This window comes from Gavia stellata, chromosome Z (assembly GCF_030936135.1).
Source record: "Gavia stellata isolate bGavSte3 chromosome Z, bGavSte3.hap2, whole genome shotgun sequence".
Taxonomy (NCBI): domain Eukaryota; kingdom Metazoa; phylum Chordata; class Aves; order Gaviiformes; family Gaviidae; genus Gavia; species Gavia stellata.
The window spans coordinates 54,126,949-54,149,910 of record NC_082637.1 but is presented as its reverse complement, the minus strand read 5'-3'; the positions used below and the strand labels follow the sequence as shown (position 1 = coordinate 54,149,910).

At 37.4% G+C, this 22,962-nt stretch overlaps 1 protein-coding gene across 2 annotated transcripts in view; it reads left to right on the top strand.

Annotated features, from left to right (window-relative positions):
- The window catches only part of SLC12A2 (solute carrier family 12 member 2), a 59,853-nt gene that overhangs the window by 5,142 nt on the left and 31,749 nt on the right, over positions 1-22,962 (top strand). For both annotated transcript variants that reach the window (XM_059834319.1, XM_059834318.1), the window contains exons 2-9: positions 12,283-12,402; positions 14,318-14,393; positions 14,992-15,087; positions 16,941-17,080; positions 18,674-18,784; positions 20,935-21,043; positions 21,485-21,612; positions 21,700-21,784. In XM_059834319.1, coding sequence (XP_059690302.1) covers positions 12,283-12,402; positions 14,318-14,393; positions 14,992-15,087; positions 16,941-17,080; positions 18,674-18,784; positions 20,935-21,043; positions 21,485-21,612; positions 21,700-21,784 — 865 coding nt within the window. The remainder of the gene's footprint in view (positions 1-12,282; positions 12,403-14,317; positions 14,394-14,991; positions 15,088-16,940; positions 17,081-18,673; positions 18,785-20,934; positions 21,044-21,484; positions 21,613-21,699; positions 21,785-22,962) is intronic.

Here is a 22,962-nt window from a genome sequence, read left to right as displayed (position 1 = left end):
TTGCTTATCCTGATACCCCGTCCCTCAGTTTGCTTATCCTGATACCCCACTTAATTGCCACCATCTTCATCAAGGGAAAAAAATTAGTGTATTGCTCTGTTTGTAGCAGTAAATCATATTAGTCCTCCAGGGTTTGTATTTTATAAGGACCATGTGTATTTTGTAATTTTAAATTGGTTGGTGCTTGAATCTCTCTGTGAGAAGTCTTTAGTTCAAACCACCTATGGAATACTGAACCCTTGAACTGTCTGCAGCAAACTGCTAACATTGTTCTTCCTACTTTGTTTTTGTTTTATTCCAGAGAAGCTGGAAATAACTGAGTGCTGTTAACAGTTTGACAGCACAAGTGTGGGCTGCTGCTGAAAGGGGTAAACTTTGTGCTGTCTTGTGGGGATGTTTGTATTTTTGAGTTGGATCTGGGAACTGATTTGGTTTGCAGAAAGCAAACACACCCCCGCGCCCCCCCCCCCCCCCCCCCCCCCAACTGTAAAATCTTGCACTGGATCAGGTGAGTCAGTTCCTGATCCAATACACCAGTGGTCTCCACAATCTCTTGACTGCACACTCATATCAATACAAAAAATTTTGAGCATGTGCCCCTAATATGTGTATATTTATTTACTTATAAATTATATGCATGTACTACTGTACTAATACTGTATATGGTACAAAACAGAACTTACGGGAGGAGATACAGATGAAATAAACACTTTTGAAAATTTTTTGTACTTTATTAACATTACAAAAAATACTTTCTCTCCATGCTCCCAATGGACTGTCTTGTGCACCCCTTGGAGACTGTTGCAATCCACTATGAACGCCTTGAGTGCTTATGTCAGAAGAAAAGGCATTGTAGTTTGCTAGAAGAGTACAACTAGGGAAGGAAGGAGAGAGTGCCTGTTTGGAAGACCTTGTTTTTTTTTTAATAAACCAGTCTTGCTGACATTGTCAGTATCAATGGCAGTTAAAGACCAGATCCTGAAAGAATAGCAATAACTTCTCGCTAACCAGCCAGCTTTTCTTTTCTTTCAGCATAAGCTATTTCAGAACTGGTTGAAGAGGAAGGTGCTGCAGAATTAATCTTCATTTTCAGATTGACTTCTTCCCTTTTGGTACTGCATTTGATTAGACCTCAGATGATTTTCATTCTTGAAGAACATTCCTGCAGAGGAGGAGGTTGGCAAGATCAGTATCTTGTAGTACACTGGTTTGAATTACTCCATCTTCTGTTGCATCCTTCAGATTTTTTTCCTAAAGCCCCATATAATATACATACATGAGCAACCACAAACCCATTTCATCCCCTTTTTTGGTATAGGTAATAGCAATCACAATATGGTCATTTGTTCACTGCTAAGAATTTTTTTAAATAGTTGACTTAGAATTGTTTCCTTTTCAGTATTTTGGAAGCTGTCCAGTTCTTGCAGCTTGAGCGCATGGAACGTCTTTGATTTATTTCTACGCTTTAGCATGCTGATTAGGCCTGATAAACTTACTGAAATTTCTTTTTATGCATAAAAACAAAGATGCATTATCTGTGCCTGATAAACTTAACTGACTTAAGGATGTGGTGATTAAAAAAACAAAAGCAAAAAATTCCTAAAATTCCATTTTAACAATTTTTCATGAACTTACTACATGTAGGACTAGACTTCTAATTAAAACAGGAAGTTATATAAAGGTTACTGCTGCATAGTGTGGTACAGTTGCTCCCTGTCCCCCACCTCTTGAATGGAAAGTGCATTGTTTTGTGTTGCAGAAGTGTATGAAAACTGAAAGGTGTTAAGAGCGAGAATGCTTCAAATTAACCTTTTTTTGGGGTGGAGTGTAGAAGAAGACTTGGGAATTTGCTGTATTGAAAACAAGTTCTTGAGCAAGACTGAAACGGATTCCCTTCTTGTACCTATTTATAGAACATTGTATTCCTTGGACTATAATTAATATGCAGAACTGCTATGCGAGAGGCTTCCTAATAGGGTTTAAGTCAGCTCTTATGCAGTCAAACGCTGCATCTGCTTTATTCTGGAGAACAAGAAAATTGTATGAAACACTTAAAAGGTCTCCAAACTTAGATCTATCAGGGTTACATTTTTCAGATAATCAGGTAAAAACCACCTGTGTTCAGAGCTTGGATCTGGTTTCCTAAGAAGTGTGATTTCTCTTTCCATGCCAATGGATGTCAAAAGGAATATGATGGTCAATGCACAGTAATGAATAACTACTCTGATAATCATTCACGGTACAATGGTCCTTCTGGAAAGGATCAAATACATTGGTGCAACAGGGAAACTAGTCGTTTGGTTCTGGAGAGGGCAGGAAAGGAGTGATCCATCAAAACCAGAATGGAGGTGTACTCTTGAGGTGTGAAGTGGACGATGTGTATTTCTTCCTCTTCTGCTAGATGGATTGATTGGCCCTACACTTGTGCAGGAAGTCATGCCTCCTTTTTTGTCATTAGATGTTAATGGTGTAATTTCCTGAAGTGGAGAGACTGGCAAAACAAGTTTGTTCTTTTTTATGGTGGCAGACCATGTTGACTGTTCCTTGACAGGAAGGCCTGACTTTGCCTACAGTATTTCTGGGAGTGCAGAACAGAAGCATTGTGGGTCTGCCATGGGGTAGCCACACTGAATAGCCCTACTGAACAGAGGTCTTTTCTCGTTTGTCTCTTAATTCTCATGATCAGCGGGCCTAGAGTATTCATATCATCCTGTGCTTCTGGAGGGATGTATGAATCAAGACGTGAAGATGTAGAGAGTTTTCTTTATCTGGATCCTTTTGCAAAATGCTCTTGTTCTTTAAGTAATGCTTTTGGAATGGAGAAAAAATACTATTTATATTTCAGATGAAATACTGCTCTTGCATACCTGCAGATGTCAACAAAACTTTGCCATGTCATGTAAAAACTACTTGAAAGGATTCCATCTGGTCACACCATACTGGTTGCAGGCTTTCAAATCTCAGCCTTTGCATAGCTATGTAGACTTCAGTCCTTTCCTCTGGAATTTTTCTTCTGTAAATATGGCTAGTTCTTCTCTGTTAGGAATGGAGAGATTTGAATCTGCACTTCCTATGCTGATATGATGACAGCTAGATCAAATGGTGTTGACACTGTCACTGTTTTCAGGGGCACTGATTCGTAATCTACCTTGAGCAACTTTGTTTTGATGTGGTGCTTAGGAAATAATTTAAAATTTTTTTTGCTTATAAAGGGCTGAAAACTCAAAATTCCTGGTGATGCAGTAGAGAAAGCAGGTAGAAGAAGGGATGAGATCACCCTTGGAGTATTACGCGATGTTCTAATGCCTGGATTACTTAAGTGACATGACAAGTTAGTGGCAGTGGAATACTGCTATGACAATCAAGTTCTTCAAGATCACTCAAGGACCAGATTCTGTCTGTTTTCACCAATTAAAGTACTCTTAAGCATGGGCAGTTTTGCTGTTGCTTCATTTCTGAATTGATTCCAGACCTTTTCCTTCAAGCAAAAGTCTACCAGATTACAATTTGTATCCATCCTGTATTAGGAGGGGATGATCATAATCACCTCCTTGAACAGAAAAGTGTGTGTGGTTAGTAAACTTAGAGGTCAGTCAAAAAACTGTATGCATTTAAGTGGTGGTGAGCTTTATAAACAAGGCTCCTATCTGTCCTTTGTAAGTATTCTACCTTGCAAGAACAATTATTTACTCCTATGCTGAAATCAATTGCCTGAGTAAGTTTCTTGATTAACAGTTTTGCTAGCCTGGTTAATACGTCATACTACTTGTAAGAGTTGGGAGGAAGAATGGATGATTCTCTATCCCTTTAAAAGAATTAAAGTAAAAATGGCTTTTAAAATCAGAATATATATATGTGTGTGTGTATATATCCACACCAAAAAAAATTGCTTAATGTTTCTCTGTTAAAAGCAGTATTGAGTTGAAGACACTGAAATACAAGCTGATGGCAGAGGAATGTAGCTGGCTAATTCTTCAGTTGACATGTTAATTGTAACTATAAGTTTCTTCTGTTTAAAATTGTTCTACTGTAATCAATGTACAATAGACTGTAATTTCAGCTTAAGATAACATTAAGGTTCTGTGTTTGATGCAGTCTCTTTTAAAACATCTGGAAGTGGATGCCAAAAAGCATTTGCTGCTATATTTTGAATTTCTGATTGTAGAGAAGGTAATACAGCCAAAGCACTTGAGTTTTTGTCTCTTGGCTGTGAACCTGAAAAGGATTTCCTTTGATTGAGGTGAGTAACCGATGGTTGAAGCTGTTCATGTTTGATTCCAAGGAAGGCCAAATTTTAAGAACTGATCATGTTTTATCTGGGTAATTTATCTCCTGTTGCTGAAGGTAACTGCTGGGTGCCATTTAATGGGTTAGTAGGCTTTTTTAGATTACGACTGTAAAGACGCTGCAACCACAGTATAGTAACAGCATTTTACATGTACTTCAAACAAGGAACGGGAATTAGAAATTCTATTAGCGAATTTGTTATAATTCACTGCTTGGTTTTAAACCGGGAATGAAGTACCTAATACGACTGCTGAATTTTCTGAGCTGCCATCAATAGCTTGTCATTGCACAATGACTAGCAATGTTCCCTGAAAGTGTGTGGTTTTTGAGTTTGTTTTTTAAAGAAAATGCAAAGAAGGTGTTTAGACACACTGAGATGTCTCGAACATATCTCCTGCAATGTTTTCTTTTGCATGTGCTGCCTGGCAGGCTTTTTCCCACTGGTAGCAATACTAATCACTCAAGCTTCCCATCTAACTCCTGAAAAACCTGAACACCTGAATCTGTTTTGCTAACTTGGCAAGTTTATTTTTAACTAACAAATTATCAGGAATTTGTAAACTGCTCTAGGTTTCTGTGGAAGCTACTCTTTGAGTAGCAATCTTTTAAGTGAAAGGTATCTGTGTTCACTTGGATTATCACCCTGTTTGAAGTACCAAAGATTCAGAATATTACATCTCTTGGTAAGATGTAAATTAGCGATGTAGTTTAATATATAGTTAATGAAATTAATATAATAAGTAATTATAATAAATGTTTACAATTGTAATAAAATAACATAATAAATAATTATATAAAATATAATTATAAAATTAAGATGTGCGAAGTGATAACCTACTTTCAGTTTTAGAATTTGCACTTTCACTGCTCTTTCATCAGAACGAGGGCTATTACAAAGCATTAATTGAGAGTTGGGCACACTAGTTCTTAGTTTCCATACTAACTGATGATAACCCCATCACCATCCTTATCCCAGCAGAGGACTGGTGAGGAAGAACTAGAACTGTAAGCAATATCTGAAGTTCAGGTGTACTACAGATTATTTTTTTTCCTCGATTTACTCATTACAAAATTATTTTTCTGGTTTTATAATCTTCAACTGTTACTGTATGACGAGGTGATAGTTTTCTGAAAGTATTTAGGTTAGGCCAGAAAGAGAGTTCTTTCAAGGGTAGTGAGAGACATAGACAGCTTATGTTTTTTTCTTCTTACTTTGCTTTCATAGGCATTGAGTTTCAGTTGTGTTAATTTCCAGTTCCTAGGTCTAACAAGATTCTTCTGCATCGTTTGATAGGTCTAAATAGCAAGTTGCCTTTCTTAAGGAGTAACTGTTTCAGTCAGGTTTAGATATTGATATTTACTGTATAGTTCTGGCGTTTTAATGGGAGGGAGGCTTAGGTAAATTCATTGTGGCATAAATGAAAGCAATGAGGATATCTAACAAAGCCTTAGGGTTAGCACTTCTGAAACAGATCAGTACAGAGAAGAAAATAGCTGTTTGTCAACAACAGTATTGCTAGTGTTACTGTTTACAAAATACCATCCATGCCAGTACTGACTGTTCTTTAAGAGAGTGTTATGTAGAGTAAGATATTTTAAAAGTAATTACCTACAATACTAACTCCCTTTTGGAGCTGTTTACTTCCCTTACAGAAAATACTTCAAGGCTGTCAGACCTAGCAGTGGTGTTTTTCAAACTTGGTATTAAAAACTTGCTGTGATTTGTTGTTAGTCTACAGAGCAAAGTTAACAACTGTATCTGAGCCATTTTGAACAGTGGTTGGTTGAAAAACTGGTTACAAACAATAGTCAGTGTCAGCAGATCAGGTCAAAGACTGGTGAGAACTTATTTTTCCTCTTGCATATTTAACTACTGAAATACTTTGTATTCTCAGTTAGACAACCAAATTTGAGACTTTTCTTGATGAAATGTTAATCACAGGGCTCTCTTGTGTCCCTGGACAACAATAAGCTTAAGATCGTTCCATAGAGATTTAGACATTTTGGAAAGGAAACTCAGTGCTCTTGGTTTTTTTCACTACTGGTTAGATAAAAGCATTAAAACATAAAAGCAGCTTATCAAAGACCCTTAGGTACAAACTGGGAATTTTATGACTGCAAATGTTAGTGTGCTGCAAAAGCAGTGTTTAAAGAACAGATATGTTTGGTACAGTTTAGTGTCCTACAGTCAACATTTAATAGCTGGCTTATTGTTTGGTAGTACAGTATAGCACACTTAAATATATTTGTACTGGTACAAACTGTTTGCAAAATTTGTCACTGTTGCATCAGAGGTAAACACCTGTGTCAGCAGGATTATTCTATGCATACAATACATCCTGCACTTTTTAAACCTTTTATTCAGAGGTGATGTGGGAGGAAGAATCCAAAAGTTCATTCCAGAATGCAAAGTGGAAGGCTTGCTCATCCAAGAAAAGATTTGTAGTCTTGAAAAATCATGGAAAGTGTTACCATCTTCTGGGGCAAAACATTCAGTAGTCCTGCTGCTGTTCGATAACTTCCTTTAGTCTGTCATTTTATTTTATCTGCACTCTGGCTAAACTATGTTTGAATTAGAAAAACAAAACCAAATGTTCATAAGCTTTTCTTCCATATATGTTTTGAGCTGTGTTAACTCTGAAAACCTTCTGTAGTGTCAAGTTTTGCACTTGAGTAGCTATAGTCTTAACTGTGTGCAGCTATAGAATTGGGCTATTTAGGAGTAGAATCTCTACAAGTAACGATTCTTCCACTGTTGAGACAGCTGGCGTGCTACGTGTGGATCAATACATTTTACCCGTTGCTTCCTTCCACAAGAAAGAGTTTCTTAAAAATGGTGATGCCTGTAAAGTTAACCTTTTGGAGATGGAAGCAAGAAATTGTTACGGTAAGGTGTAGTGAACAGCTTGGCAATAACGCTGGGAGCTGCAGCGAAGGAGTGTGGAAGATGTGTGCAAGTTTTTTGCTCTCGTGAAGAAGGGTTCCACTGTCTATGATGACTGCTGCAAACATCTCTAACCACAAAGCTCCTAGCAGGTAAAAGCATGATCCTATTGTTGAGGCTTCAACTGTAGCTGTTAAGGACAGAGACCCATTGCTGTACAGAACTGTTCTGTCAGTACCTCTGTTGGTGAAAGACAGTTCTCAGGTGGCCTTCCTGTATTTCCTGTCCTCAGTAATCGTGTTAAGTGATGACAGCACCATGCTCAGCATCAGAATATGTAAGTACAAAGCAGTTTTAATGTAAGCAACTGTTCTCTTGGTTAAATGTAGTGGAACAACATTTTTATATTTGCTTGCAGAAACTGGAGCTTGAAAAGATGAGGCTCTTGATTTTCTTTAACATTTTGATAGCATTAGCTATTTAAATGAGCTTCAGTACTGTATCCTACTAAGACAAGAAAAAGCTACTGTTGTGAAGCCTTTCTAAGGAAGAAGGAGAAGCCCGTACTATATGGCATGTGCTAAACCCATAACTGGTCGAACTTGAGAGATGGAAAAAGGACAGTTAAATGCTCTAGTCTCAGGTGCTTCTTTGGCTTCCTCTCTTTGCACAAGAGTTACGGCAATAGGAAAGATTAGCTAAAGAAGTTAGTTACTACTTGGGACATGACAAATCAGGCAGACCGCAAAGAAAGCGCTCTGCCTGAAGAAGCACCACGTAGTCTTAGATACAGTCTTGCTCGTTGTCCTGTCCTTTACTTGGGCCTTCCCTGTTGTGATACTTGAAAAGAAGCAAGAGTAGAAGAGTTCATGTGCATTTATTCTGGTACCACCTCATATAGTTCAAGATAGCCTAAGTACATTACCTTTCAGATGGGATCTAGGTAAGTTCACCACAAATAAATGTGCTGCATGACATTCACCACTATGAAGAACTCTTAGTAAAACTAAATAGCAATTATTACCAATGAGAAACTTTTTCATGCCCCAGTATTTCAAGTGTATTTCAAGCTGTGTGTGAAAAATCTTGGATCTCTTCTGGCTAGCAAGTCTTTTCTCATACTAATCCCTTTCTAATAAATGTGGAGGCTATTCACAGTTGGCACAAATAACTTATTGTTATGATCTAATACTGGAGATGAAATAGTAGATTATCTGTACTGTTCAGTGCACTGTGATACAACATTGGAAATTTCTGTGTAGGAACAGAACTTAACTGTTTCTTGGCTAAATTCCTATCAGTGTATGATAGAATTGTCAACATGGAAATGTGTCTTATTTTTTCTTTAAGAGTGCAAGTGAACACCATAACTCTGTTCTTTGGACTGATTGGATAAAATACACTATTTTGATTAAAAAGTTGTGTTAATAAGAGCTTTTCTGACCTGAAATGCTAAAACCTTCTCTTTTCTTTCCCGTTTTGTTACACCGCCTCCAAATCCACAGTGTCTTAGTGTTTTTTACTGTTCTGTGAAGATCTTACCATACGTGTATTGCTGTTCTAAAATAGTGCTAGTGCGTTTTTTTTCCATTCAGTATGTGACTTGAGTAGAAGCATTGTTTCCTCATGAGCACAAGCATGAAAAATACTATGCCTGCTTTATTTACAGCTGAGGCCACAGTGGTGCTTTTTTAATCTCGCATTAAAGGGCTGAACTTGGAGCCTTGTGTAGTGGAATTCTTTTGTGCCCACACTCTATAATATCTGTTCTCACTAGTGCTTTATCGGGCACTCGCTGGCTCTGATAACCAGCAATAGCCTTTCAGTTATTACATTTTGTGTGTGCTTCAAAATATTTTCCTAAGAAATATTGCATAGTGTGGAGAGACAAGACATACAGAACAAAACTTTCTTGTGTTCATAGTGTGCATAACTTGGAGCTGATCTGGTATCTGATAACTCAAAATACCAGTTGCGAGCCATTATCTCCTTCCCAGAATACAACAGGCTGAGCTATGGGCTTGTTTGAGCACTATAGTAAAATGTAGAGCTATCACATGATGACTGAAGTTGGAAGTGACCTCTGGAGGTCGTCTTGTCGATGTGTGTGGGTTCTAGCAATACCTGGCCAGCTGTGGTCACATGCTGAAGTATGTAATTGTCTCTTACACTAGGTACGAGGGTATTCTCCACCTTCTGTTAGAACCTAATTGTGCAGTAAACAAAACTTCTACCTTTTTTTTTTTTAAAAAAAAGTTTTGACTCAGTATTACAGCATTAACTACTTTAGTTGCATATAATGTTTCAATATTTTAGGACATGAAGATACAGATTTCTTTTAGCACTTCCTTGATCCTCCCTGACCAGTCTTTTCAAAGAAAAATTTTATTGTTTCTCACTAGAGACATAACATGCCTTTTGGTAATACCAGAAGATGTTATCAGATGTTGGCAGTTTTCTTGGCCAAAGCATAAAAATGGCTTAGATAATATGCAACTCCCTTCATGCAACACTTTAAAATTGAGTTTGTTGCAAGTATAATGTGATGCTTTTCTATGAGAAAAAGGAGTGGATTTTATATGAAGGAATAATGTTATACACTTACACTGTTGCATGCTTGATTGGAGGTTTTGTTGTCATGGTTGTGAACATGTTTATTCATCTGTCCTTTGTTTTAATGTCTCTTTTTTTTTTTCTTATTTCCTCCTTACTTCTGAAGGTGGGTGGGGGAGAAGTGGGGAGAAACTTCTGGTAAGTGCTGCTGAAAACAGCAGAATCTGATGCGGGAGACATTAATACCTAGAAAGAGTTTTGAGGTTTATTGCTGCATTTCTAGGAAAGTCATCTGAAGGATGACTGCTCAAGGGTATCAGAGCAGGGGCAGTACATAGACTCATTCTTTTCTGTTGCGAGCTTCAAGTGTGTCCGAGTTGGGTGAGAAGCCTGATTAGAGGGCTTTTCATTTCCTCAGTTCTGGTTTAGGCAGGTCAGCATAGGCTCAGCAAATGAGTGGCTTGTAGCTGCATGTATCAAATTAAAACTAGTTAATTATTGTTCTGCTTCTTGACATAGAGATGCTAGTGCGTTTTTTTCCATTCAGTATGTGAGTTGAGTAGAAGCATTGTTTCCTCATGAGCACAAGCATGAAAAATACTATGCCTGCTTTATTTACAGCTGAGGCCACAGTGGTGCTTTTTTAATCTCGCGGTTTATTCTACGTAAAATCTTAAATGTAACAGCATGGTAATTCTCTTCTTTCGTCCTCGCTGTTCTTACCACTCTAAATGGATCATACACCACTTCTTGCTTGATTTGGTTTGAGTGCCTGAGTACAAATAATCAGCAAATCAATAGATTCATCTGGCCAAAGGCTGTGTAAACCTCCCAAGAAGTTACAGCCATTAGTTCTCCTCTTTCCAGAAGAGCTGCAGTTCAGCAAACCGGGTAATTCCCAGTTATGTTTCTTATTGTTCTCTGTTTAATGTATATAACATATTACATACATACATATACTCACATACATATGTCATATGCATATATGTTTTTATATCTATCTTCCTTTTTTTTAATCCCTCCTGGAGACAAGAAGACCTACTATTTAAGAAAGCTATCTGTTAAAGGTAATGATCTGCAAACTGATCATGATTCTGCCTACTGGTGGAAAGCTTATGCCATACAGGATCTCCAGATGTGTTGCAGGTACACCTGTTCTCATGAGAATTTCACAATGCAGAGTCAGTGAGAAAAGCACTGACATGAACTTGTGCTAATGACTTTTGGATAAGGTTGACATAATCGGATTTTTTTTTTTAATCTGTTTGTATGTTTACTGCTGATTGTAAGGGGATATGGATGACACTCATAAGTGACAGTTATGAATACTTCCTCTGGACTCTGTGCTGATGGTATATTTGGTATTAATGTACTAGGAGGAGGAGGAATTTAATAAAGTACCTCACATTAAACTTTCTTACTGTGTCCCTTCAGCATGGAACATACTTCTAGAAAGCATAATTTGTGTTCAGTCTATTTTGTCTTATTTAGCGAATCAGAGTTTTGCCCTTTACCTCATTGGGATTGATCCTCTAATTGCTTAAATGTTTTCTAAGCCCTCTGGGATGCAGGCTGCTTCACAAATACTGCTTGAGGTGATTTGTTGAATAGTATTCTCTGGTATTCAGGGTCTTTCTAGTATATTCATTGTTTATACTGGTTGCCTTGGATAACTAACATACTTTTGCTTAGAGTGCTTCCTGCAGATTTCTTACAGCAACTGTAGGAAATATTTGAGTATAAATGTTTAGGTGTTTGCCTGGCTTGGCAAAACAAAACTGCCTCTTGAAAAGCATGCATGCAACAAGTATGTGTATATACACATATATTTTGAACATATATCAAACAGTTATGGTTTCTGCATTGTAAGGCTGAGAGTTGAATTGTAAAGAAAAGCCACATGCTGGTCTTTGTCTATGGGACTGACATTTTCGGCATCTGTCATCCTTCCTTTTTAAAGGGAAGAGTGTTTGGGAAGAGACTTCTTTTCCCTCCTTCTCCCTGAAATGCCACTCTCCCACCCTCCTTTCTATCAGCATCACCTTACAATGAATAGTAGCAAAGTTTGCAGGGAAGTGAATAATTTATTTCCTGCAAAATTGATCAAATGACAGCTAAGTCCAAACTACATGAAATGCTATAGCTGAGACCAGTAGCTGGTGGTAGAACAGTATACACTTTCAGATTAAGAAATAAAACTTTCTGTGCTGTAGAAGTTGCTGTATTTGAAATCTTGTAGCTCGTTTTCTAAAAGACCAGGTGTTTGTTTCTTAGGGCTGTAGAACTGATTCTTAAACATATGTGTTATTCTGACTGCTAGCAGTTTGCTCTAACTGAAGCAGAATACTGAAGTCATCTGTGTAAGTTTGTTTTATATTCCTTGAAATCTGTGAGATGTGCATCATGCAAGGAGCATAAAGGAAAAGCTTAAAACTTCTGCCATGTCATTCTTTAATTTTTCTGTTTGCACAGGTAGATGTGGGTTTTTTTACAACGTGAGTATCAAATGCCCTCTCTGCTGTTAATCACATAAAAGAAAAACTTTTCTTTTCCCCAAGGAGCCCTTTGAAGATGGCTATGCAAATGGTGAAGAAGGCACACCAGCTGGGGAAGCAGCTGCCACATACACACCTGATAGCAAAGGGGTGGTCAAGTTTGGCTGGATAAAAGGTGTATTGGTAAGTTTGATGTGTTGTACTTCAGTTTCGTACAGATATGATCTTTCAGAGGGATTGTGATAGCACTGTATAAAGAAAAGATTATATATCTGAGAGATGTGAAAAATGCCGTAATTTTAGGAAGGGGTGCTCTTTCTTGCACTGAATTTTAAGGAAGTAAATACTTCAGAACTTCATGTTTTGAAGGGATCATGGTTTCTTAGCACAGGTTTTACAGTTTTGAAGTTGCATACTTTCCAAGAAAGAAAATTACTATGTAAGTATTCATATGTAGTAGAAAAACTGCATATGAATCTTAGGTGACAAAGACAAATGCAAATGGAGAGAATACACTTAATGTGTGTTCATTTTGGATCTGTAAAGTTTTGGACTGAAGTGTTAGAAAACTTGATTTTTATTTTTAAAGAAGCAAAAAATACTGTGTTGAGGAGAGTACCTCCCTGTATATGGCAAAACTTGTTCAGGATTAAGTATTTAAATTTTGTTGAACCTGTTACAAAAAGTCGTCATCTTCTAAGCTGTGGAAGTCTTAACGCTGAATACAGTATAGTCATGGTGGAAAAAACAGTCTGTCCCCATTTGGAGTAGTGAAAGAATTAAGGGTGATGTGGGGGATTTTATTACAAGTACACAGTAATTTATTTTTAATAGAAATCATGATTAATACGTACTCTCCAAAGCTGTAAGAACTTACAGCGGTGGCTGCAAATGCAACAATTGGTTAAAACATGCTGAACTTTAGCATTCAGAATAATGCTAACTAACTTGAGTTCAGCAAGCTTCCACTGTGTATTAGACTTGAAGAAGCCATATTCTCTACCTTGGGAGAAGGAGAGTGACTGTGGTAGCTGTGAAACAGGTATTACAGACTTCTATTGATATACCCCAACCAAGGACAGAGTTGTTCATTTTAAAGCAGGTATGAAGCTGACTTTGCATTTCTCCAAACCCAAATTCTGTAATAGACTATTTTGGTAACCAACAGTTCTAAGTCTTAAAGAGTTACAGGATGAAAGTTGCTGACCATTTTCTTCCAAAAGTTTCAAGAAGGATGATCTCTTCCTTTTCAGTGGTTTGAAAGCTGCAGTTAGTATTTCCTAGTAGGCATAAGCTGCCTGGGTGAATATTTTCATCTCAGGTGACTTACATTTTGCAAAAGACTTTTTAAATCTCTGAAAAGTTTTTACTTTTGTGGTTTGCAGAGGTCCTTGTCTCCCTTCTGGTCCTAGTGACCAGCTAAACTTTTTGTAGGATTGATACTGTACTCTTTAGGTAAGAGAGAGACCTAAGACCTGCTGTTAGTAGTCTGTCAAAATTCTATACAGTGCAAACTCTATTTTATTGAGGACTAAGAGTTTAAAATACAAGGATAAACAAATAAACACCACCACCCCCCATCCTGTTGCTGTGTAGCTGTGTTGTATAACATAGAAGTTCTAGGACTGGAAAGTTGTGGGGGTTGTTTTTTTTTTTTAAAAAAAGAGTAAATTATTTAGTAGGGTATTGCTTTAGTGCATTTTTTGGGGGGAGATTTGTGGGAGATCTGAACGGGGGGTGTAGACCTCACAATCTTATTTTTAGTCATGTATTGTGTAGTATGACTCTTGAATCATAAAGGTAGGGGTCTAAATTATTTTTATTGTTTGGTCAAGACATACTACAAGTGTCAGATATTGAAGTACTTTATCTATGTTCAAGGTAGTAACTTTGTAATCATATTTAGGTTCCCTTTTATTTTTTTTAATCAAACCTAAACTTGTCTAATTAAAAAAATCTGTTCTTGCGAAAGAATTTGAAAAGTGGTGAGGAAAGGCTGCAAGGTAATTTCGACAACATTAAAAACTGAAATGAAGAACTAGTGGAAATGACTGCAGATGTAAGACGTAACCTATGTAAAATTTCTGGTTTATCTTAGGTACGATGTATGTTAAATATCTGGGGTGTGATGCTCTTCATCAGACTATCATGGATTGTAGGACAAGCTGGGATAGGTATGTGTACTAATGCTATAATTTTCAGTAACATTTAAATGTGATCCAAAAGAGGTGTTGATCCTGAGCTTACACTTTAAACAGGGGTAGAAAATGATCTTAATATTGCCAGTTTTTAACCCATATCTAAACTTTAAGCAGTAGGAAGTTACTTAGACTTTTTCATTTAGCTATAAGGTATGTAATTTAAAATTGACATTTGTAAGCCTTCAGTGAACTGTAGAGATAAACTTTTGATCTCTGGTTATTAAAATCTGCATATAGACTGTGTAGTATATGAACAATGTTCTTCAAAGGCTTAACGTAGTATTGGACTGCGGAAAGTCTCTCATCTGCAAAAGGCATGCGTTTCCCTGAAGCTCTAGGACACAGCTTTTACCTGGCTGATTAAAGAGAACATTTATCCAGTTTTGTTTGTATCCTGGAAACTTCTCCGTAAAAAGGGGAGTGAAAAAGCCTTTTGCTTGAATGTGCAGGACCACACACAGTAAAACTGTGTTTTATTTGCAAGACTAATTCTTTAAACCAAGTTAAGTTAAAGATTTGTACATTTTAGTACTGCTGGACTTACGCCTTTTTTCCCTGCATTTTCCAAAAGGTCTGTCTGTCTTGGTTATTGGAATGGCCACTGTTGTGACAACTATTACAGGACTGTCTACTTCAGCAATAGCCACAAATGGATTTGTAAGAGGAGGTAAATCTACTTTCATAAAGCTTTTAAAGCTTTCATCCCTCTGAAGCATACACCTTAAGGATGGAACCTCTAATTTATTTTCCATTTTTTTAGCGTCAGGGAAAAATCAGTATGGATGAGGTGTAGGGAAGAGTTAGTTTTCTCAGGAGCAGAGTCTTTGGTATGTTCTGTATTTGACTAAGCAGTCATGTAATTAATGAAAAGTCAGTAATTAGCTTACTAATTTGATTTAACTAGTAGCTTGCTTTTCCACTGTGGAAGAAACATATCTTTTCTTAATTCTTGGAATACGAACATTTTTAGAACCACATATCCAGCAATGAATAGGGTCTTAATATTCTCCTGCATCTGTACTGGTTGGTTAAGACTGTGCGTGTATGCTTCTATGTGTTCATGTCCTGAAATAAAACTTACTAATGAAAAAATAATTCCTATAAAAGGATAAGCTATATTTATATGAGAGCATACAAAATGATACATTCTTCTTCTTCTATTGTGATTTTCTTTATACACAAAAGAAATTCTCCAAACTCCTGATTATCTCCAGCTTTCCTGAGGATGATGGTTTTCATTCTCTTTCATGGTTTATGTACTGTTGTCAGCAATTCCTACAAAATAGTTTTGTAAGTGGTTGGTGCCTTTGACATTCTCAAACTGCTTCATGACGTTACAAGACTGCTACTAGTAGAAAATGTGGTGGAATTAAAATAGACGCTTACAAAATTCTCTTGGTTAAGAATGAAGAGAAAAACCTCACTATCACAAAGTAAACAGACCCAATGGTAAGGATCAGCTATGAATCTTAGTATTATGCCAAGCTTAGTTTCTAAATGCCCTTTCTTTTTTTAAATTGCATTATACATATTGGATTTTCCTGTTCTTATGAGAGAGCCTTTTTTTTAGAGTCAGTCTTGCAAAATAATACTTCATTAGAAAATTTGAAGTGCTGAATGGGAAGAACTGTAGAATAAAATCAGTTGTTCCTATGAAAATCTTACATTACAATAATATTTTTCTTAGGTTAACATTCTCATTTGCAAAGAATGTCAAAGCTGGGTAGCTATGTATGTTTTGCACAAGAACTTTAATGCAGTGAAACTAAGGCTTTCCTGTTGCAAATTTTTAATGCTCACTCAGTTACTTCAGACTGGAACTGGAGGATTTTGTGCTTCTAGAGAGCTTAGCCTTAAATTGGAGGAATGTATGCTTGCTGTATTTGTTTAAGTTTTACTCCTGTCTAATGCTGTAGATACTCAGTTTTCCATTTGTCACACATGGTGTTTGAGATGTTGTATTTGTCAAGGTCAAAACTACAAAAAAGAGATTCTGGAAAATAGAGTGGCCATGTGATTGTTTTGAGAATCCCATTGGAAGGCAGAAATTCCCCTTAACAACAGAGCTTTAAGAAACAGGTCATGGAGGTTTGGAACTTGAATGGGTTTATTTCAGTCTACTTTGCCAGTTTCCTGAGCTATAGCTAATGAAAATGTGCAAAATGAAATGAAACTATGTGCAAATGCTTTGAGTAGTTTGAAATAAAAAGCCCAGTACTACTGCTGCTTGTGTTTTTTACAATTTGTTTTTAACCATAGAACAGTTGCACAGCTGAATAATATGATGTGGTGCATGAGTCAGGTGATTATTTCCAATAGGTGTCTTTTCTTGAAATGTATTCCTGAGACTTCAGCAAGCCTGTCCCTAAATACAGAGTTTTGGCTTATTTTCTAATACATCAGGGAAGATGAAAGAATACATAGCATCTTATTCGTGTAAACATTAAATTGCTGATGACTGTCTATTCTTACGCTCTTTCATGTAGTGTTTTTTTTGGTCATGTCTTTTTTTTCTTTCAGGAGGAGCATATTACTTAATTTCCAGAAGTCTGGGGCCAGAGTTTGGTGGTGCCATAGGTCTGATTTTTGCATTTGCCAATGCTGTTGCAGTAGCTATGTATGTTGTTGGCTTTGCGGAGACAGTTGTGGAGCTGCTCAAGGTATATGGGTAATAGTGGTTATATAGATTACACTGTCCTTTATACAGGTTTGAGCTGTCATCTAATCATAGAATGGTTTGGCTTGGAAGAAGGGACCTTTAAAGGTCATCTAGTCCAGTCCCCTTGTGATAAGCAGGGACATCTTCAGCTAGATGAGGTCACTCAAAGCCCTGTCCAACCTGACCTTGAATGCTTGAGGGATGAGGCGCCTACCACCTCTCTGGGCAACCTGTTCCAGTGTTTCACCACCCTCATTGTAAAAACTTTCTTCCATCTAGTCTGAATCTACCCTCTTTTAGTTTAAAACTGTTACCCCTTGTCTTATTGCAGCAGGCCCTACTAAAAAGCCTGTACCCATCTTTCTTATAGGGCCCCTTCAAATATTGAAAGGCCACAATAAGGTTTTCCCAGAGCCTTCTCTTCTCCAGGCTGAACAATCCCAATTCTCTCAGCCTTTCCTTATAGGGGAGGTGTTCCATCCCTCTGACCGTTTTTGTGGCCCTCCTCTGGACCCCCTCCAGCAGGTCCACATCTTTCTTGTACTGGGGACCCCAGAGCTGAACACAGTTCTCCAGGTGGGATCTCGTCAGAGCAGAGTAGAGGGGCAGAATTACCTCCCTTGACCTGCTGGTCACACTTCTTTCGATGCAGCCCAGGAAACGGTTGGCCTTCTGGACTGCGAGCATGCATTTCTGGCTCATGTCCAGCTTGTCATCCACCAGTACCCCCAAGTCCTCCTCCACAGGGCTGGTCTCAATCCCTTCATCCCCCACCCTGTATTGATACTGGTGGTTGCCCTGACCAGTTCAAAGACATGGAATGAGGTACAAGGTTACTACTAATATATCAATAAAATACTACTGTAATTCAGTAGCTTTTTGGTAAAAAAAACAAATTATCATTGGTGTCAAATGGAAACTTCCCATACTGTTTATATCCCTGAAAAAATAAAATTTTATACTTTCTGGTAAAGTCCAAGCTGGCTGTTGAGAAGAGTGGCAGTACAGCTACGTGACACAGAATCATAAGTTGTTAATGCTGAAATTCTTACTAATGAACTGTTTCTTGTATGTGATAGTCATTTATATTAAGCTCATTTTCAAAGGAGTTCTGCTTATTACAAACAATTCCTTAAGTTAAACACAACCAATTATTATTTGTCTGTTGGATTTTTTGATTAAAAGTAATACTGAGAAGAACTCAACCATACTTTTTGTAGATGGTAAGAAGTTTGGAATACATTAGAAGAATTAAGAGTAATAGTGAACAACAAGTGAAATACATGTATAGGTGCAAGACAGTAGCAGTTGCCTTGCTGATTAATCTGATTCTCCGGCAGTTGGAAACGGGCCATTCTCTCTGGGGATGGGGTATGAATAGCAATGATCATTTCTATTTAGAAGATACAGTGATTTAAAACAAGGCAAAAACCGAATTACTTGTGTCCGTACAGGCAATTTAAAATGAGTAAATTTGTGGTACAGAGGTTAACTTTATTAATAAAATTAAAGTCAATAAAATGCTATTCTGCAGTAGGGAAGATAAGTACTTAATAAAGTGTATGACTGTTTTTTTGGTTTTTTTTTTTGTTAGGAAAATGGAACGTTGATGGTTGATGAAATGAATGATATCAGAATCATAGGGGCTATCACAGTGGTTATATTGCTGGGTATTTCCGTTGCTGGAATGGAATGGGAAGCAAAAGTAAGGAACCTATCACCTTTTGTTTTATTCTTTGCATCATAATTTTAATTCCATTTTCTACCTCAGCTGTTTGATCTATTTTTAATATATTTAGTGCCCTCAGTATTGCATGCATGGTGTTAGAGGTCAGGCAGTGGGCAGTTTTATGTAATAGCTCTCTGTCTAGCACTAGCATGTGCAGGTCTGGACAGCATTTCAGACCTTAGACTGCTTTGCTTCACTGGAAGCTTAAACATCTTTAAGAACATAAAAATCAGCATAATCTGCTCTTAGTGACAGTGTCAGGTAGGTTAACGGTATTACCCTCTTCTGGGCAACTACAGCACAAGAAAAAGTAAGAGCATTAGCATGGGAATTTTCCCTCACTGGGAACTTCAAATGAGCTCTGTGGCTGGAAAATATAAGGCTGGAGCTGAAGCCAGTCTAAAGTTGTGTAGTTTCTGCTGACTCAGAACTAGTATTCTTATCTTCCTTTTCACTTTCTTGTGGTTTTGTTTTCACTTGGAAACAGCCAGACAGTGTGATGCAGTCACTAGGCCCAGCATTGAGGAGGGTTGTGAACATTGGTGGTGATGAATATGTAGGAGAGGGAACCTACCTTCCTCATCTTGTTGCGGCTGCACTGTCTTAGGTCAACTGTGATTGTGGAAACAAAACACATACAGATCCTAGGATACCTTACTATAGAGGTTGCCTTATTAGTTTTGTGCTCTGCCTTACTAGGCAGTGTAGCTTGCTCAGTGCTTCCTGCAGCTGGTAGGCTTTTTCTGAATATCTGTCCATAGCGTGCTCAAATCAATTGGGAAGAGCCTCACTTGATCTCACTTCTCATTTGATACTTGGTTCGCAATAGCTCCTATTTTCTGCATCTATTGTACAGTTGTAGGTAGTTTTCAAAAATCCTGTGCTCAATGCAAAATATCAAGGCTCGTTGGCTTGGTTTCTGCATCATGGAAGAAGGCAGGTAGGAGCAATGGTAAGCAACTGAACCTGTCAAACAAGCAGTGCATGTGGGTTAACATACAGCTTAGCATAGCAAAACACTAATCCTTCCCTCTTGATTATCTTTAGTAAAGGTTATTCTCCTATGCCTTCCCCATGACTTAAGAGAACGGGGCCTTGGAAAATGGGACAAGGGGGATCTATAATAATGCCTTTGAAGTAGATCTAAAAGCTAAGAGAGACTGGGATTCTAGGGAAGCCTGCTTAAAAAATTACTTTCAGAGTTTGTGATCTCTTACCATTCAACTCCTCGTGTTGAAGTCTTAGATTCTTTGTCTGAGACTTTTGGATGTAGGGAAGATATTCAGAAAATGCTCTTAGCTTCAGGGAGAAGGCTAGGTTTGTTACTGGATAAATCCACTTGTGGCAATTGCTCTGTGGTAAACTTCATGTTGAATTCTCTGGTCTTATTGAAGACTTCTGTAAGCACCCAGCTGCATCCTTACACCTCTCACCTATTCTCTAGGCTTGGCAAAGGAGAGATCTAAATATGATGAACAAACTGATTTCTTCAGGTGGTCTTCTAATTCTGCTCTTGGCTGTCATACTCCGTTTATCGCTGTACTACCCTGTTTTCTTGTGAGGCTCTGTGAACTGAAAACTTTTGTTTTGTAACAATCGGCAATGCCACAGTGCTTTTGCATTATAAGTTTTTTTTCAGGCCTGGGATCAGAAAAGTCAAACATTGAATCACTTCCCCAGAGCCACTGGCATATGCCTTTATAAGGAATCAGATAATACAAAAGATAATAGGGCAGTGTGGTTACTTATTTAAATGTAAAACCTGACGATCTCTTCAATGTCCAGATTTATCTTTACTATCTACTCAAATCCATTCCTTCTGGAAGGCTTATAGACAAAACAGGGTTTTTAAGTATTTTGTGTTTAGAAGTATAAATTTGAGGGGTACAGTAATAACAAATTCTCTTTTGAACGGACATTAAAGTTATAAATTATTCCTATTTCTTTATTAAAAATCCTGGTACATGTTATCTCCAGCTTTCCTTATTTATTTGTGGAAAACAAACTGAGAAGACTAAGCTGAATTTGGAATCAAGTAAATATTTACATTTTAGAACACAACATTGAAGCTTGAAACTGTGAAAAAGAGCAAGTTCTTCTGTCTGACTGCAATCATTATGTTTCAGGCACAGATAGTCTTACTGGTGATCCTCATACTTGCTATTGGAGACTTTGTCATAGGAACATTTATTCCTTTGGACAGCAAGAAGCCTAAAGGTTTCTTTGGTTATAAAGGTATGTTGGAACAGTTAGTATTGTAAACAATATCTTTGCAAAGAGGAGACATGCTGTCATAATTAAGTTAAACATCTAAAACAGCTTATAGTCCTGTTTAACTATAGAGTTTTTTTCCTGAGTCTTTCCTTCTGTGGTTTTGTTCCTTAAAGCTATTGGGCCAAAACTTGGTCCTGCCCACTTAGTATCAATTATATTAAATTTTAAAAAGCTGGATGATGCTGTAAGTACTTTTTCTGGTTTAAAAGGCTATTTAAGTATACTGTGTTGACTTTTATTTTGAGTTGAAGTAATGAATTAGGACTTAAGTGTTCTACGCTTAATTTTAAGAAGGTCATACAGCTGTGACTTTCAGCTTTTTCGTGGAGCTGATAATGGCTGGAATGAGCTAATACTGTAGCTTCTGTATGAATATTGATAGACTTAAATATTTTTCTACAGCTGAAATATTTATGGAGAATTTTGGACCAGATTTCCGACACGAGGAAACTTTCTTTTCTGTATTTGCTATTTTCTTCCCTGCTGCAACTGGCATACTTGCTGGTGCAAATATCTCAGGTGATCTTGCGGTGAGTAGTGAATTAGCAGATATTGTTCACAAACATTGGGTGTACATTTATCTCTGTCATCACTGTCCACTGACATTTTTCTTTCAGGATCCTCAGTCAGCCATACCTAAAGGAACACTGTTGGCCATCTTAATTACTACATTGGTTTACACAGGAATTGCAGTATCTGTAGGTAAATAGAGAATGTTTTTAACTTTGTCCTTTCCCATTCATTCTGAGGGTGTGTTTTGATATGGATTATGTAAAGTCATTATGTAATCGACTTCCATGCATGGGAAAGTAATAGCCAGAGGTTTCTAATTTTTATTGTTGGAGGTGCAATTTCCAGCTGGTTTTATAATCTTCTAAAATGAGTGATATTTTTCTAAGACTAGTGACTGCTTCAGACTAAAGATGACAAAAGACTTCATATGGATGTTTCCTCATTTATTGCAGTTATTTATGTTAAAAGATTTACAATTTAGCAGTGGGATAATGCTTGGATTAGAAAAGTGCGTCTTCAGAAAATACTCGCTGAACAAACACCTATATTGGTTTGAAGATGATGGTAGTCAGCTACTTATCTGAAGTGAATTGTGGGATGATCAAACATCTTTGGTGGGGATGCATGAGCAGTTTTTCCCCAGTAGAGGGAGGAGCACGAATAGTACCTTCATCTGTGTAGCCCACTTTCAGAAGTGCTGTTGTGTTCAGAGACGTTGTGTGTAGTTTTATATTCATGTGGAAAGAGGAGAAACAATCATAGACTGATCTGAGTCTTGTATAACCTCTCTTCTCTGTCTTTCCCACCCCACAGTGGTTTGAAATTCTCTGTGGAAGTTGCCTTGGGGTTTGATACTCTCTTTATCAGTTGTGCTCTAGAGTACCAATGATCAACCAGGTTTTTCCCACCCATAAGGTTACTAGAATAGAATTATTTTAAGAACATAAGATTGTAACCATATCTCGAATATTTCTTGCCTATGATTGGAAATGTTTTTATTTGTGTCACACATCAGTTTCTGGCAGCCGTTATCAGTTTCCTTATATGAAAGACCTTGCCTTATCTTAGCTGTGCTGCCTTTTGAATGAAATTCTCATTTATGAGAGTACCATTGATCTTGCCACTAATGATACTTCCTTTCCAAAGATACCAATCTTGCTACTCTGCCTCTGTTGGCTAACATTGTTCTGTAGCTCTGCCAAATAGTTGCTCTGTAGCGATTGTGCTTTATGCAGCATAATGACCTACACTTATTTCCTAATTAGACTGACCACATAGACCTCTGCTACCAAATTTGAATACTTCAGAACTTTAACCCACATGAGAGCAAAATGCTCATTAATATTAATTTGTTAATGGAACACTTT